General features: G+C 46.9%; 5 protein-coding genes across 5 annotated transcripts; 2 read left to right on the forward strand and 3 right to left on the reverse strand.

Moving 5' to 3' along the window:
- On the reverse strand, positions 1–2,143 carry BKA67DRAFT_562423 (uncharacterized protein). The gene is made up of 4 exons (XM_046102597.1): positions 1,822–2,143; positions 1,075–1,728; positions 830–964; positions 1–759 (listed from the first exon to the last, which is right to left on the reverse strand). The coding sequence occupies exons 1-4, from the start codon at positions 1,873–1,875 to the stop codon at positions 106–108; spliced, it is 1,497 nt and encodes a 498-aa protein (XP_045960260.1). The 5' UTR covers positions 1,876–2,143; the 3' UTR covers positions 1–105.
- Positions 2,144–2,296: 153 nt separating this feature from the next.
- BKA67DRAFT_622378 (major facilitator superfamily domain-containing protein) lies at positions 2,297–5,889 on the forward strand (the record flags this gene model as incomplete). The annotated part of the gene is made up of 5 exons (XM_046105496.1): positions 2,297–3,322; positions 4,116–4,140; positions 4,596–4,629; positions 4,687–5,269; positions 5,338–5,889. The coding sequence occupies exons 1-5, from the start codon at positions 2,531–2,533 to the stop codon at positions 5,887–5,889; spliced, it is 1,986 nt and encodes a 661-aa protein (XP_045960261.1). The 5' UTR covers positions 2,297–2,530.
- A 1,079-nt stretch (positions 5,890–6,968) lies between these two features.
- On the forward strand, positions 6,969–8,240 carry BKA67DRAFT_657891 (uncharacterized protein; the record flags this gene model as incomplete). Its single annotated transcript, XM_046107188.1, has 1 exon — positions 6,969–8,240. The coding sequence occupies one exon, from the start codon at positions 6,969–6,971 to the stop codon at positions 8,238–8,240; it is 1,272 nt and encodes a 423-aa protein (XP_045960262.1).
- A 1,258-nt stretch (positions 8,241–9,498) lies between these two features.
- BKA67DRAFT_676046 (uncharacterized protein) lies at positions 9,499–11,565 on the reverse strand (the record flags this gene model as incomplete). The annotated part of the gene is made up of 2 exons (XM_046108795.1): positions 11,282–11,565; positions 9,499–10,919 (listed from the first exon to the last, which is right to left on the reverse strand). The coding sequence occupies exons 1-2, from the start codon at positions 11,322–11,324 to the stop codon at positions 9,499–9,501; spliced, it is 1,464 nt and encodes a 487-aa protein (XP_045960263.1). The 5' UTR covers positions 11,325–11,565.
- A 1,639-nt stretch (positions 11,566–13,204) lies between these two features.
- On the reverse strand, positions 13,205–14,243 carry BKA67DRAFT_676049 (uncharacterized protein; the record flags this gene model as incomplete). The annotated part of the gene is made up of 1 exon (XM_046108796.1): positions 13,205–14,243. The coding sequence occupies exon 1, from the start codon at positions 13,976–13,978 to the stop codon at positions 13,205–13,207; it is 774 nt and encodes a 257-aa protein (XP_045960264.1). The 5' UTR covers positions 13,979–14,243.
- Positions 14,244–14,301: the final 58 nt, after the last annotated feature.

Consider the following 14,301-nt stretch of genomic DNA (forward strand, 5'->3'; position numbering starts at 1 on the left):
GCTTCAATCACTTAGCATTCAACTGTTGGCTCCGGATGTATTTCTATGGAATAAACATCCGATAGAAACTGGACAGAAACTGGATCCTTTGGATATAACCATGGTCTATGAATGCTTGCCTAGCCTCTGAAGAAGTGCTCTTCCACGTTCATCCAACTCCATCGCCTTGCGTGCCGTATACAATGGAAATCCTGCCGACAAGAGTCCATAGAGCATGAATCCCTCTTGCGTTACGTATTCCATACTTTGATATATCTTAATACTCAACTCGATACAGAAATTCCGGAGTTCTGCTGTGTTTTCCGGTGTAGTGACATCAAGCTTTTGCAACTCTGGGCATCGTGCTAGTAGGCTTTGGATGTGTGACAAGCAGATAATCTGGAAGGACCATAAATAAATGAAAACATTGGCTCCACTCAAGTCTTGAAACCACAACAAAGTCTTGTGACATTCACTAGCATTCTTGGGTGTTCGTTGCCAGTACAATGGCACTGAGGAGTCTGCACTGAATGAATCGCTCCATGTCTGAAGGTTTGATCTGATTTCCACTAGCTCGGCAAGAGCTTCCTTGGCGGCAACCATAGTCGTGTTGGGAGGCTCGTCTTTCAGTATATCAAACTTTTCCAAAACTCCGGGTATGGTTGCCGCCAGGCTGAGGAGGTTTTGTAACGGTGCAGCATGATGATGCTGAAAGGGCTTTTCAATCCAGTCTTCGTGCACGAGAAACGTTGCCTTGCGGAGGATGAAAGCTTTGAGGATCTGCAGGAAAGTCTAGTAAGTCAAAGAACAATGCGAGGCAGTTGATATTGCTCATGCCCCTGGTACTCACCAACAAGGGTCTGAACCCGATGAACAATGTGTGATGTACGTTGGTACTAAAGAACTCGGGTGATGACGACCGCATCAGCTCACTGACGCCATCTACATGCACGAGCCAACTGTGAGGGTTCGTTGGTGAGAGAACCTATCATGGTTGTCAGAGAACGTTAGTACGCCTTTCAACATAGAAGTGGAGTAATGAACCAGGAGAGCTTTTCAGAGGGGTAGGGAAGGGAGTGAACCAAGGCTCTCTACCTCTAACAGAGTAAGACACATCACTGTCGCAATCTGTTCGCTTTTATAAACCCGTCCAGCCTGTTGGAGATCACGCCGTAGTAGGCGAAGAGTATGCTCGTAGCCGGATGAAATGGGTCGAAACATCTCTTTACCGGTTCTGTAGGCCGTAATGGATAACGCCAAGACGTTGATCGCGGAGTCCAGACATTCTCCGAGGGCGCCAGTTGCGCCACGGGTGAGTTCGGGGAGGGCTGTAGCCCATGAACCACAGACCCGGGGAGAATTTGGGATGGCATTCGCAATGTCATGTTGAAGTTCGCTGTATGGGACGTAGTTGCGAAGGATTAAGAAGATCTTCTCTTGCAAGGTGCCCGATAAAGAAGGGCCGATTGACTGGTTGTACGACAAGGAAGGTAGTTGTTTCGCAAGGCTATCAGCCTGAGTAGTGATGATCTGAGCAGGAGTGAGTGCATATGTTGGCTGCAAAGCGAGAGGAGGCAGAGGACGTGCCGCACATTGCTGGGTCCGTTTCGATGACGGTGGAACATGTGAAATTTTTGGTGCTAGCATAGGAGGAGTCGAGACAAACGGTACAAACAGAATATCGGGATATCCTTCGCAGCGGCGATTGCTCGAAAGGCACTGGGAACATGCCGGATGCTTGCCGTCGCACTACAATAGGCATGCAAGAGTCAATGACAATGTTTCGGTGAAGTGACCCAACGAAATGCTTATTCGGCAAGGACAGAGCAAGTGAAGACTAACACGGAGCTTGCGTCTTCTACAAGTATGACACACATTCTTCTTTCGGACCTTCATCGCGCTTGATCAAGACGTCGAAGAAATAAGTCGTGTATGAGTGTAAATGGAAGCTTTACGAAGGCTCGAAATCTGGCACAGAGAACAACCAGTGGTGTTATTCCGGCTAGTACAGACAAGCGTCGCGATTGATAGCGCTAGTGCGGAGATCCCTCTTGCTTGAAAAATACCCGACTCAAATGCGGTGACGGATGAGGATGAGAGTTCGTGAAGGAGTGGAGTCGGCAATGCATTTCCTGAATTTCCGAGGACATTAATAAGGTAACTTTTGACTGGAGTTCGGGTTTTGCAGCTTCTTTGGGATTAGCGGCATTATGATTATGCTAAGTCGATTGTGGATCACCCCATGGCAAAATGCCCTTAAATTTATTATAGCCTCAGCCAGCAAACTTTGGAAAAAGATTTCTCGACTGAACGATTGATTTGTAAGGGGCCTGAATCAGCAAAGTAGTTATTATTTGAAATCGTGGCCTTAGTAATCAGGTGCTTGTCCTTGATACAAATGGATGGTACTATCCGCAGCATTAATGTCGGCCTTGCTTCTATACTGGTCGCTCTATATTGCTTTGTCACTTGACACCAGAATAACGTCGACTACTTCCTAAATATCCTTGAAAATAATTGCACTTACGCTTGCGGGCTCATAATCACAACCATGTCTACCTCTACGTTTAGAAACAGGGTGACTATCACGCATATCGGAACTGCCACAGCAATCATCGACATTGATGGCATCACCTTTCTGACCGACCCTTTTTTCTCTCCTGCCGGCAGTGAATGGCCCACAGTACACGATAAAGAGCCTCTCAAAGTCCATGTCGACCCTGCTCTAGGCATGAACGAGCTTCCACATATCGATGCCGTCCTTTTGAGTCACGAGAACCATCCTGATAACCTCGATGAGCTCGGCCGCCAGCTACTCGATGGACGTCATGTCGTCACCACATGTGATGGTGCAAAGAATCTTGCCCCCAGACCCAGCGTCCTCGGCTTCAAGGACTGGGAGGAGAGAGACGTCCTCATCGCCGGAAAGCGTTTCCATATTACCGCTACTCCTTGCAAGCACTGGCCCGGTCATGAGTGCGTCGGGTTCATTGTCCGCACGGAAGATTTTGGTGTTGCCCCCGACGGTCTCCCGAATGCCATCTACTTCACCGGCGACACCGTTTATGTCGAAGAGCTCGCTAAGATAGCCGATAAGTATCATATTGCGGTTGCCCTGATGAATCTCGGCAAAGCCACCTTTTACGAAGTCACCAGCGAGGGTCTACCCGGTCAACCAGGCGATGTCCTTCAGATCACTATGGATGGTCGCCAAGCTGCTCGCCTCTTCCAAGATATCAAGGCAGGTGTACTTGTGCCTATGCACTATGAGGCCTGGGACCATTTTAAGCAGCATGAGGAAGAGCTCTCGCAAGAATTTAAAGAGGAGGGTGTTTTGTCAAAGGTTCGCTGGCTTAAACCCGGCAAGCCTGTACAGATAAACTGAGAGACGTCGAGGGAGCACGTAAGGAAGTACATAGTAGGGGAGAGAGAAACTGCGAAGGCCCTCCTTCGGGTGTAAGTAGTTGTCACCAGCTCATGAATAGATTTCACCTGTTGTATTAAATTTCATATCACCGATACAAGGTCAGCACAGAAGCAGAGCCAAAATTGAATACATGTTCCACCGAGTGCAGTATCTGAGCTTTATTGACTACTGGACTGAAGGGAGAAGCTAAGGAGCTTCGATCATTCTACTAGCCGATGGTCGGCATATTAGGATAATCATGCAGCCACACATAGTTCCTACATGACCCCTGACCACGGAAATAATATCGTTCTGGGAAATTATTTGGCGTACGGCGTTGAGGACATCTTTCTTTACGCTTCGGTCAGCTTTGTATCAAATCGGGAATAGACGAGATAATACATCGTGTACAACAAGTGTCATAGCCAGAATTGTCCTAATACATTTACGAGGTCCTCGTGATTTAAAATATGTTCATTGTTGATACGACATCATCATATCCTCCTATTATTGATATAGCGGAAATGGTTAGTTACTTTAAATTTTCTTTCTACACTAATGCGAAACAGTGTGTATTACAAATCTAAATCCGTCTTTGTCATGAAAATGCTGGATTTTCTTCTTTTTCCCATTTGGTTCTTCAGGCGGATTTTGACACTAACCCTTGCTTATCAATGAGTTCGGTCGTGCAGAGAGCTTAAAATGGTTCGGGTTTTGCAACCTTATTAAGTTTAGATCTACAACAAGCTTGATTTGTTATGTCATGCAAATATACCCTAGCCTCATCTCGATATAAAAGAACATATAATGAAAATGTAAAAGGTACTTATATTTGATAGTATTCTTTTACAACTCGAGTCTTGGCAACGAACTCATCTTGCGCATCATCTGTCAACGGTTGAGCCAACCGACAAAGTAGCGATATGGATAACAATCAATTTGTCCACAATCAAGGGGAAAGCCTTCCATGCAAAATCAAATCAAGATCGGGGGAGGAAGAAAACAGGCACTCATCGACTTCTCGGCAAGACATCCCAGCGAATGAGGATTTGGAGATGACCATTGTCCCAAATCTGGCTTTGAGCGACACACTGCCTGGCGCAGTCGCACCTACTAGTGCAGCACCAGAAGGAGGCTGGAGAGCCTGGATGGCTGGTAAATAAACCATTCGCGAAACAGATCGAGCAACGCTGACACCCTTTGCTGCTAGTATTGGCATGTTTTTTTACTATTATGAATACGTGGTTCGTTATACCTTTGATATCCATAGCTGTTTCGTTTAAGCTAACAAAGGTGTAAAGGGGCTTGATCATATCTTTCGGTGTCTTTCAGACCTACTATGTCACGACTTTGCACCGCGCACGCTCTGAAATTGCATGGGTCGGCTCCATAGCCGTCTTTTTGCTCTTTTTCATGGGACTCATCAGCGGTCGTCTGACAGATGCCGGTTATTTTCACATCACAACAATCGTCGGCGCACTTCTCGTCGTGCTTGGGACATTCATGACCTCTCTAGGTCATACATATTGGCAGATCATCCTCGCGCAAGGACTGTGCACCGGCTTGGGGAACGGATTTCTTCTCACCCCGATGATGACCGTTATCGCCACGTACTTTAGGAGAAGACTCGCACTTGTCATGGGGATAGTAGCCTGTGGAAGCGTGACAGGAGGTCTTATCTACCCTAGCATGGCAAGAACGTTGCTGCCAACGATAGGTTTTGGATGGACAATGAGGACGATTGGCTTCGTACAATTGGGTACATTCGCTATTGCTTTGGCGAGTGGTAGGCCGATGCGCTCCCATAAGAAGTCAGGACCGATTGTGGATTGGTCTGTCTTTAAGGAGGTGGCATTTACCTTGTATCTCATTGGTTGTTTCTTGGTAAGTCTCATGCTCCTTACTAGTGTTTTCAAATTTCATTACTCAAGAGGTTTTCTTACAAATTCCAGGCTTACTTGGGTGTCTTCTTCCCGTTCTTTTTCCTGAGTTCGTATGCAAAGGAGATACGAGGGACTTCGTATACGGAATCTTTGAACCTCACGCTCGTTTTGAATGGCATTGGGTTTGTAGCCCGCCTGCTGCCTAGTCTTATTGCCAGGTATTTTGGCACCATGAATGTTTTCATAGCATTCTTGTTCGCATCTGCACTATGCATGTATACCTGGATCCCGGTTCATTCGACCCCTGGGCTATACATCTGGACCACATTTTACAGTTTGTCCGTGGGCGGAGTTCAATCTCTTTCCCTTGCCGTGGTGCCTATTATTAACCCAGATATTTCAAAGATAGGAGCACGGCTAGGGATAATTTCTGCTGCAACAGGAATCGGAGCCCTACTAGGATCACCGGTTTCAGGTGCGATTATTTCCGCAAATGGGGGCTCATACGCTGGTGCCCAAGTTTTCTCAGGGAGTACTTTAATTGCTGGAGGCTTTTTTGTACTTGCCGCACGGGATTTTAAGAGGCGACAGAAACAAGAGGGCTTGTGGATGAAACTATGAATATAGAAGTTATACTTTGTATATTGGACTGTAATATGCGGGAGAGCATGGCGAAATGAGACTAGGGATTTAGCATGATAATAGGAGTGAATTGCTTCATGAGTTGACTTACTAGATAGGACAGTGATTTTGAACAGCACTCCCGTGATGCCCAAGGGCCTGAGTCGTTCAGAATATAACATGACCTTAAATACAACAAAATACCATGCAAGGCCCTGGCCTGATACTGAAACCTTGCACCGCGCAGGCACCAGCAAGCACACAATAGTATCTTCCTAACATATAGTCGGCAGTTCAAGAAAATCAACGATGATCTTGCAATCAAACTCCGGATAGAGGGTTCACCTCCAACAATATAGTTATCAAGCATTGGTTATCTGTAAGTAAGACGGCCTGAGGGTTTATATGCTTCGAGACCTCTTTACAGAATGGCATTCGTGTTTCAGCTAGCGGGACAAGATGGTTTTAATACTCTTGGGCGGATACATGCCACGCCACAAACCCATCAGATCTAACACAAAGCGCTGCGCGAAGTTTAAATGTCAGATAGCGTCTATTACCAGAAAGTGTTACTGACGTATGATAGATCTTATGGTTGCCCTGTTCGTCAAGTTCTGACTCGAGGCATCTTGAATAACGCTCAGAACAAGGAAAGCCCAAGTATATACAAATAGCTAATAACTAGCAATCCTACTCAGTAATTGTGCTCCTACACATCGGCCGATATTCTTGCTACCAAAACACAAGGAGAAGTTCGTGCTCTCCAGCACACTACGCGTCCCCCGGCCCCAGTGTTAAACCAGCGATCCTCGCACACAACCTTTTCGACTATTTTCTCGAAGGCAGGTCTAATTGCGACACGATTAAATGATCGCTATCTTCGGTACAAAAGCTATGAGCGCTTTCCCCCGTCTCCGATAGTATCTGCACTCACCAACCCGGGGACCCATAATAACCGCACGTTCTTTTCGTCAACCCCGCTCGGCCGCGCTTACAGGTGATCCATTGCCGCCCTTGACCCATTAGCTATATTAAGGTACACTACCAAGACTTGCATCGTGCAAGCGTACAACCAGTCCATGGTTGGCATCAGAAAATGGATCCGATCCAAGTTGGATTCTACGGCTCACGGCAAAGGTCGGCGGCAAGGACAGGCTATGCGTGATGACCTGCCTTTCCTCCCCTTATCGCGCCCCCGAGGATTGACGCCCGTGCCGTCATCACAAGATATTGCCAATCGATCGCAATCATTTTACAATTATGGTCTCTTCAGACATTTGCCATATGAGCTGCGACGTCAGATCCTTATTAACGCGTTTGGTGGTCAGACGCTACATTTGGACCTGACCTACGCCCGACCACTGGTGCGAAAGTTAACGTCAATGGACCTTAGTAATGGGATTGAACGGGCGCATTATGGCTTGGGCTCTGAACTGGTTGTCAACATGTCGCGAAGCGAAGGCTGGCAGTGGTTCAGCTGTGTATGCCATCGGCGCTTGGGATACTCGGAGAGCGAGATAGATGAGAGGCATACTGCCAACAAGTTTTACCAGACAATAGAACCATGTGATGACCAGTGCTTAAAGGGTCTGATGTGCGATAATGGGCAATGTGGATCTGCATGCTTTGTGGGCACCATGGGATGGATCTTGGCTTGTCGACAAGCCTACGTCGACGGGATCGAGATTCTTTACAGTACGAACACGTTCCATATCTCCAGCATGGACATAGTATCCAACATACCACGACTTCTGCCTCATTCGCGCCTCAGCAGTATCACCTCTCTCGAGCTTCTGTGGCAGCTCAACAGCTTCCAGTTTAGCAAGGGCGCGATCGAGGACTTCATCGAGCCCTTGTGGAAAGACCCCACGAAACAAGACTCCATGTTGCATACTCTTTGCGCTATGATTCCAGACACATTCCCACACGTCCGGAGGCTCTACATCTCATTCCAGTGCGAACTCGTCCCACCGTCTGACATACGGGATAATGACAACATTTCGAAAGTAGAGTCCATATTTCTAGGTCCCGTGGAGCAGATGCTACGCATACTGGGCCCAGGACGAGGCAAGCAGTTCAACGTGGCAATACAACGAGGTGGCTGGTATACCATGCTTTGGAAATACTATACACTACTAGGAACTAGACTGAGAGCTGAGTCATCAGACGGTCTGATGCGCGGCAAATTCTGGAAATCGCTCTGCCCATCAGGCAACAATGACCAAGACGTTAGAGGCGACTATGGGTATTGGATCTGCGCAGGATGGTGGGATATGGATGCAATCACATATGATCACTGGATTATGAGTAACTGGGGATGCAAATGGGTTGGGCCGACAGACACCTTCTGAGGCAAAAATAAATTCGTCGTGGTAAGCCTACAAGCGGCAGAGGCGTCTGATATTATCCAAACGAGGCTAATACCAATGGCGTCAAAAGAGTTATTCTCACTGGCTGTAAGAAGCAATCAGTTTCATATGAGGTCATACTTGATATATTAATACTAAACTGAGCTAAGCTAGCTGGCGGTTGTGTGCAGAATGCACACGGGGACTCCATTGGCCAAAACGCAAGTTGCGCAATTCAATACATTTCACTATGGTGGAATGTAGACATATTAGACAAACTAGACCCGGATGATTATATTAGAGGATCGAACTTTCACCTAAGAAATTTCATCTAGAAAATCTTGTCCACAAACTCTTTCATATAATTACCCGAGTTTGTGAGTAGTTCTATCTCAACAGCGGATCTTAGCGTATAACTCGGTTGATGAGACTCTAACAGTCGATAAAAAAGATTTTAGGGCCCATACATACAATCGATATTACCTATTAGACTAGCTTATTTTAGAGATAGTCGCTGCTTAAAGAACCCAGATAATAACAGAGCGTCCGTCAAGATGACATGTATTAAAGACAGGATGGAAAATAAAAAATCCTGATGGTGTTCAGTAACCTGAAAAGTTCTCCAACGCCGCGCACAAGCGGACACTCTTCCGGGCGTTCGAATTGTGGTCGGTAGCTTTGCAATGAGCCTCTTGCTACTAACCGCAAGTTAAGAGGCAGATTGTCGTTAGCTCGTAAGGTAGTACTGAAGACCCTTCACTGTTGCGAATACCCTCTGGCAGATGGAGGTGTGTCACATAGGACAAACTTTGCTACTGGTGTGTATCTCGAAGAGCTACATGGCATGTTATGCCTCCATTTCACATGGCCACTACACTTCGCGACCCCAAACGACGGAATCTCAGAAGTTAGTACAGGCGAAATGACACTCAAGATATTGATATTCTTGTGTAGGGGTCAATCACATTGAGCGAAGCCCCGTGTGGTTGATGAAGGCTTTAACGGCCGTCGATGCGATGTGGCTCAGAAACTCAGCAACGACTGACACTGGGTCACACAGCCCTTCCTTCGTAGGCGACGAGTCTGGCTGCCTCGTTATATATCAGTCATTGGCCATCAGAGCGCTCAAGCTTTGAAATGTGCCACACGGCAGCCATTGGCTGCGGTGCATGCCAAAATCCAACCGCGTCGCGACTGTCTCGTCAAAAGTACACCACACTGCATTTTGACACTATTGAGATTGTAAGATTCAACCGGTTTTCTAATCGTCTGCATTATCTTCAAGCTCATAAACTTGGTATCGCTCACTAGAATTGTCTTCCGTGGCAGACAACGGCCTATCAACAACTGTCGGCAAACATTCAGAGGCTTTACGCAATAATATTTGCAAATGCTTGTCGCTGCCTCCGAGTGTCGTGCCCACGATACGAATGATCTCAGATAAGTAATTTCTTGGCCCAACCTCCAGCATTGACGGCTCTGAGAAGATCGGCTTGAGAGATAACACATCGGCCAGAGAACAACCAATGTCGAAGACCTTTTCCAAAATGCCCACTCCGTTTGCCTCCAACGCCTTTAGTGGCACAAGCTTCGATACGAGAATGACTTCGCGGGCGATGGTGATTGGATACCGGAAGGACATGCTCTCCTCATTGCTCAAGCTCGAAAGCATTGTGTTTGACACGCACAATTGCCATATCATAATCTTCAGCCACTCCCGTGAAATGAGCAAGTCCGCCAACTGGCTGTCCGTGCAACCGGATGTGGTGGGCAAGGTATACATGAGAATTCTCTGCATTCTGACCAATAGCTCAGCGGGCAACGTCGGTAACACTACGGAATGATTCCACAGAGCAAAAAAGTCGTTGTCGAAGGGCTCAAACAAAGCAATTAAGGCGAAGAATCCAGGGAGAATTTCTTTCTCGACCTCAGTTCCTTCGTAGGGTAGTGCGATGGTTTTTTCTAGTGTTGGTGCTCTGTGCCGTTGAATAGCATATGCACGTTCTGTAATGAATAACACCCAGAACATCCGACGCGAATAGGTGGATAGGATAGGATCATTCTGGAGCGACGATGCAAAGGTATCCTCTTCATGTAGGTCAAGAAGCTGAAGGAAAGTGATGGCCTCACGAAGATAAAACCAAGCTGAGTTGTCTTTTCCGAGGCAGAACAAGGCCGAGAAAAGGAAGAAGGATGTTTGGACCGTAATCAGCGAAGGTGCTTCAATGTAGTTGCACGAGCACCTGGCCCTGATAGTTTCTTCTATAAGAAAAGACGCACTTGGTGTTTCATGCGTTAGAGCATACGGTGACGGCGATGGCAGAAATGCCGATGGCGTTGATGTTGACAAGGGAGCAAGGAGCCCCGGCGACTGTACCATGACGGCGCAGCAAGCGACTATCATTCCATAGGTCTCCGGGTCCGAACCTAAATCTAGCAACGCGGCCTCTATGTGTTGGCGATTTAGGATCGGGTTGATTGGATATTTGTACTCGAAGAAGGCATCCAAACATAGTGTTGCGAATCTGGTCTCCACGAGCGGCGATCCTTGAAATGGGCTCGAATCTGGAGCAAAGACATGGCGGGTGCTTTGTGAAGAGTCTACCGAGCCAGCAACAGGCGATAAGGCCAATGAATAACCGGGCGCAGCGAAAGACGGTCCCTGCCCCGGTCGGCGAGGTCCTTTCGGGCCGGTTTTCTTATGCACGGCGAGGTAGGTACAATATAGATCTGCATTTGTGCAATTAGTGCAGGGGTGCGCCCCATTGCAGCGGATTTTTCGCGTTCGACAACAATCGCATGCCTGCCTCACCTTTCCCATCGGCATAATTGCATAATGAAAGCAAAGCCCCAAGCGAGGCAATGCTACTTCAGAACTAATTCCGTAGACCAAAGAGACGTGACAGTTTTGCGAATGCTCCACGAGTTAAAATGGCGCGCGCAGAGATGGGAGATACCGAAACGGAACGGAACGGAAATAGTTTGGGGCGTAGATTATGCGGGTGGCCGAACCCAAATAGTGCACCGGCTATCGATTAGCGAACCGTCGTATCTGCGAACGTCATAGCGTTGGCTCATTGCACGCATATGCAGTGGCAGAATTCACCAACATGCATTTGGCTGGTAAATATCTTCAAATCCTCTGACCATCTAATCAAGCTGCTTTTGAGTGCCATGGAACAACCACAAAGCCATAAATTCTAACAAACAGGGGCATTCAGAGCTGCATCTCCAAGATTTCAGTGGAGTCGTTTCTCTGCCAAGATTTCAATCCATTATCCACAATGTAATTGCTGCAGTTCCTTGCCGCTACGTTGTTGTTATAGACACAATGATTTCTTGATAGTTGTCAATACACCGCTTGTATATGATATGCATGTATTCATTAATTACTTATTAACGAAGATCGACTTCGATAGATTAAAAGCCCGTACTATTTACTCTCGGTTACGTAATATAATTAGCAACGTATACACGTCTATGCTTACAGCCTCTTTGGGCTCTTGTTCTGATAAGCTGCTGAAGATTCGCGTTGTTGGTCAGGGCTAACTCCATCGTTCCATGAATATTACAATCATTTTGTTAGCCTGACTCCTCGCTGTTACGATTTCAACGACCGCATTCAGTACTTGGAAGTGGCATTGAGCCTCCTCTAGCTCGGGGTCGATAATGAGTTAGATAACCCTCACGCAACCAATATCGCCGCACGATCTTCCTCCATTCGCTATGCTTTTTCATGGGAGTCAGAGTTTGGCGAAGTTACTTTTCAAGATGTCATAGGGGAGACAGGCAAAGATAAATATGGTTGTCAGAAGATTTTGTTTTGCGTAATGGAGGCTAAGCTTGATGGTCGCTATCACTTCTGCGTGGATAGGTACAGCAACAAAGAGAATTTCTAAGAGGTTTTGACAGCAATCAATTCATGTTCAGCTGGTAGTTAAGGTCAAAAGGTTACGCGCGTGCTGAGCAGATGTTAAGCGGAATAGCGATGTAGGGAGGATGAACGGTTCAAGAGCTCGTCGCTGTTAAATCCACCGAGTTTCTTTGTCATACATAGCCAGCGACTTAGCGATAAACGATCCATAGAACAAATAATCCGTGAAATCATACTTGGATTGCATGCATAATTTCCGTTTAGATTAGGCTAGTTGAACTGATTTGCCGAAAAGCGACTTGAATCTATCAGGTTAGCTGACCGTAACATACGAACCTTGCACCGCCTAAGCTGCCCCGAACGGAATCTTAGAGTCAAGTACAATCAAAATCAATGATGTCCGTACGTCTGATAGATCAACAACTTTGTACTGGCTGTGCCCAACTGGGAGATGAACTTCAATCTCGTCGCTGGTGGCGCAAGTACAAGTTCGTTTGCGGTGGAAATAGTGGGGGTTCATGCAATTTTCGCATAGCATTAGGTAGTAAGTCAACACCTATTACCACACGGAAAAGACGTATCGTTAAGCCTCTTCAGAATTTGATTCACTGAACATTCTTACGTGATTGTCAAAATAGTAACCAGCCCAAACCGGCGTAGCTTATTACTATCCGTGATTGAACTGCAGGATTTATCTCGTGATCACAATAACAGTGCAATTTGTTTTAATTAATTACATCAGGTATGTACAACCCAGAGACTCTACGTAATTGATGACTTACCCTAATCAACTATACAAGATGTGATGGAGAGGGGAAGGAAAGTGACAGAATTGCAGCTAACATCTCTTTCTGATTCCATCGGCCGTACTAAAAGAACAATACCTTGTGTTGTAGTATTTTCTCATCAAGAGACCTGCAGAGACCCTCCGTGTTTAGCTCCTGAGCCGGCTGGGAGTTGCAGGCACGAATTGACACAAGGTAACAGCGGCTTTTCCCGCAATTCAACGTGAATAGCGTGTTTGTTCCCAGATAAAAGGCTATTGGTTCCATCAAGCGGTCTCATGTCAATATCTACAACAGCATCTCATAGACTACATAAGCAAGACACCACCATTCGAGTGAACCACGCTTCCGCTACTGTTCCAATCCTTCATCAGATACACATAAGCCTCAGCGACATCCTGAGGTCGACCCATCTTCCCCGTGGTATGTCCTTGAGCAATGGCTTGCCAAGTTCCTTGTCGAATCTCAGCTGGCATCGGGTTCCAAATTTCCGTCATAGTAGCTCCAGGACTAACAACATTGACCCGAGTTGGCTTCAACTCGAGTGCTAATCCACGAGCCATGCCGGGAATAGCAGCTGCGTAAGCAGCGGGGAGAACCCAATTTCCCTGGGGCCTCTCTCCAACACTTCCTCCCGTCAAGGTGATTGAGGATTCATGTCCCGGTCTTAGGTGCTTGGCGCCGACTTTAGCGACGAGGAGTGGTGCCATGAAGCTTAGGCTACTAGCTTGACGGATGATATTGACGTTCAACCCAGATACAGGGACCATAGCGGGGGTCGTGGCGGCAGTGAAGATAATATGGTCGAGTGGGCCTTCAATACTCTGGAAGAGCTGTTCAAGCTTATCTTCCAAATCATCGGCATCGGACAGATCACAGGTTCGCCCTGTAACCGAGCCGGAAGGACAGAGATTCTTCAGACGCCCAATAGCTGAAGTGACCTTCTCGGGCTGCGACGAAACGATAATGACATGCGCTCCTTCGGATATGGAAGCTTGTGCCACGGCAAAGCCTATGCCACTAGTCCCACCAACGATAAGTACAACCCGTGCCAATAGCTTCTGTTCGTAGGAGCCACCCATGACGAGAGATGCTTAAGTGGATATCGAGCAGTACTAGCAGTAGATGAAGGACCAAATTGGTGTAAAATTGGTAAAGAGAGGAATATGGAGGAGACCGCGCCGTTTTCATGGGAATACAGTCCTTTTTATGCCTCGCCCGAACGCCTTAACATGCATGATCTATGACACACCCCTGCTAAGTCAGATTATTCCTCCACTACCTCAGAAAGGCTAGTTGTACATCATGCTAATTACGCCAGTCTTTTCTTAAATTGGTCGTAATTCGCGCCTAATATCAGAAATCCCAAATATTGTAGACTATGCAGCCCTTTGCCTCTGCACTC

The sequence above is a fragment of the Truncatella angustata genome (genome assembly GCF_020726525.1).
Source record: "Truncatella angustata strain MPI-SDFR-AT-0073 chromosome Unknown BKA67scaffold_3, whole genome shotgun sequence".
NCBI lineage: Eukaryota > Fungi > Ascomycota > Sordariomycetes > Amphisphaeriales > Sporocadaceae > Truncatella > Truncatella angustata.

Bases quoted from the DNA above. Each gene is read 5' to 3' on its own strand.
- BKA67DRAFT_562423 (XM_046102597.1), bottom strand. From the start codon at position 1,875: ATGAAGGTCCGAAAGAAGAATGTGTGTCATACTTGTAGAAGACGCAAG. The intron at 1,729-1,821 runs GTTAGTCTTCAC...TGCCTATTGTAG, and splicing joins GTAGAAGACGCAAGCTCCGT to TGCGACGGCAAGCATCCGGC. The intron at 760-829 runs GTGAGTACCAGG...ACTTTCCTGCAG, and splicing joins TCGGGTTCAGACCCTTGTTG to ATCCTCAAAGCTTTCATCCT.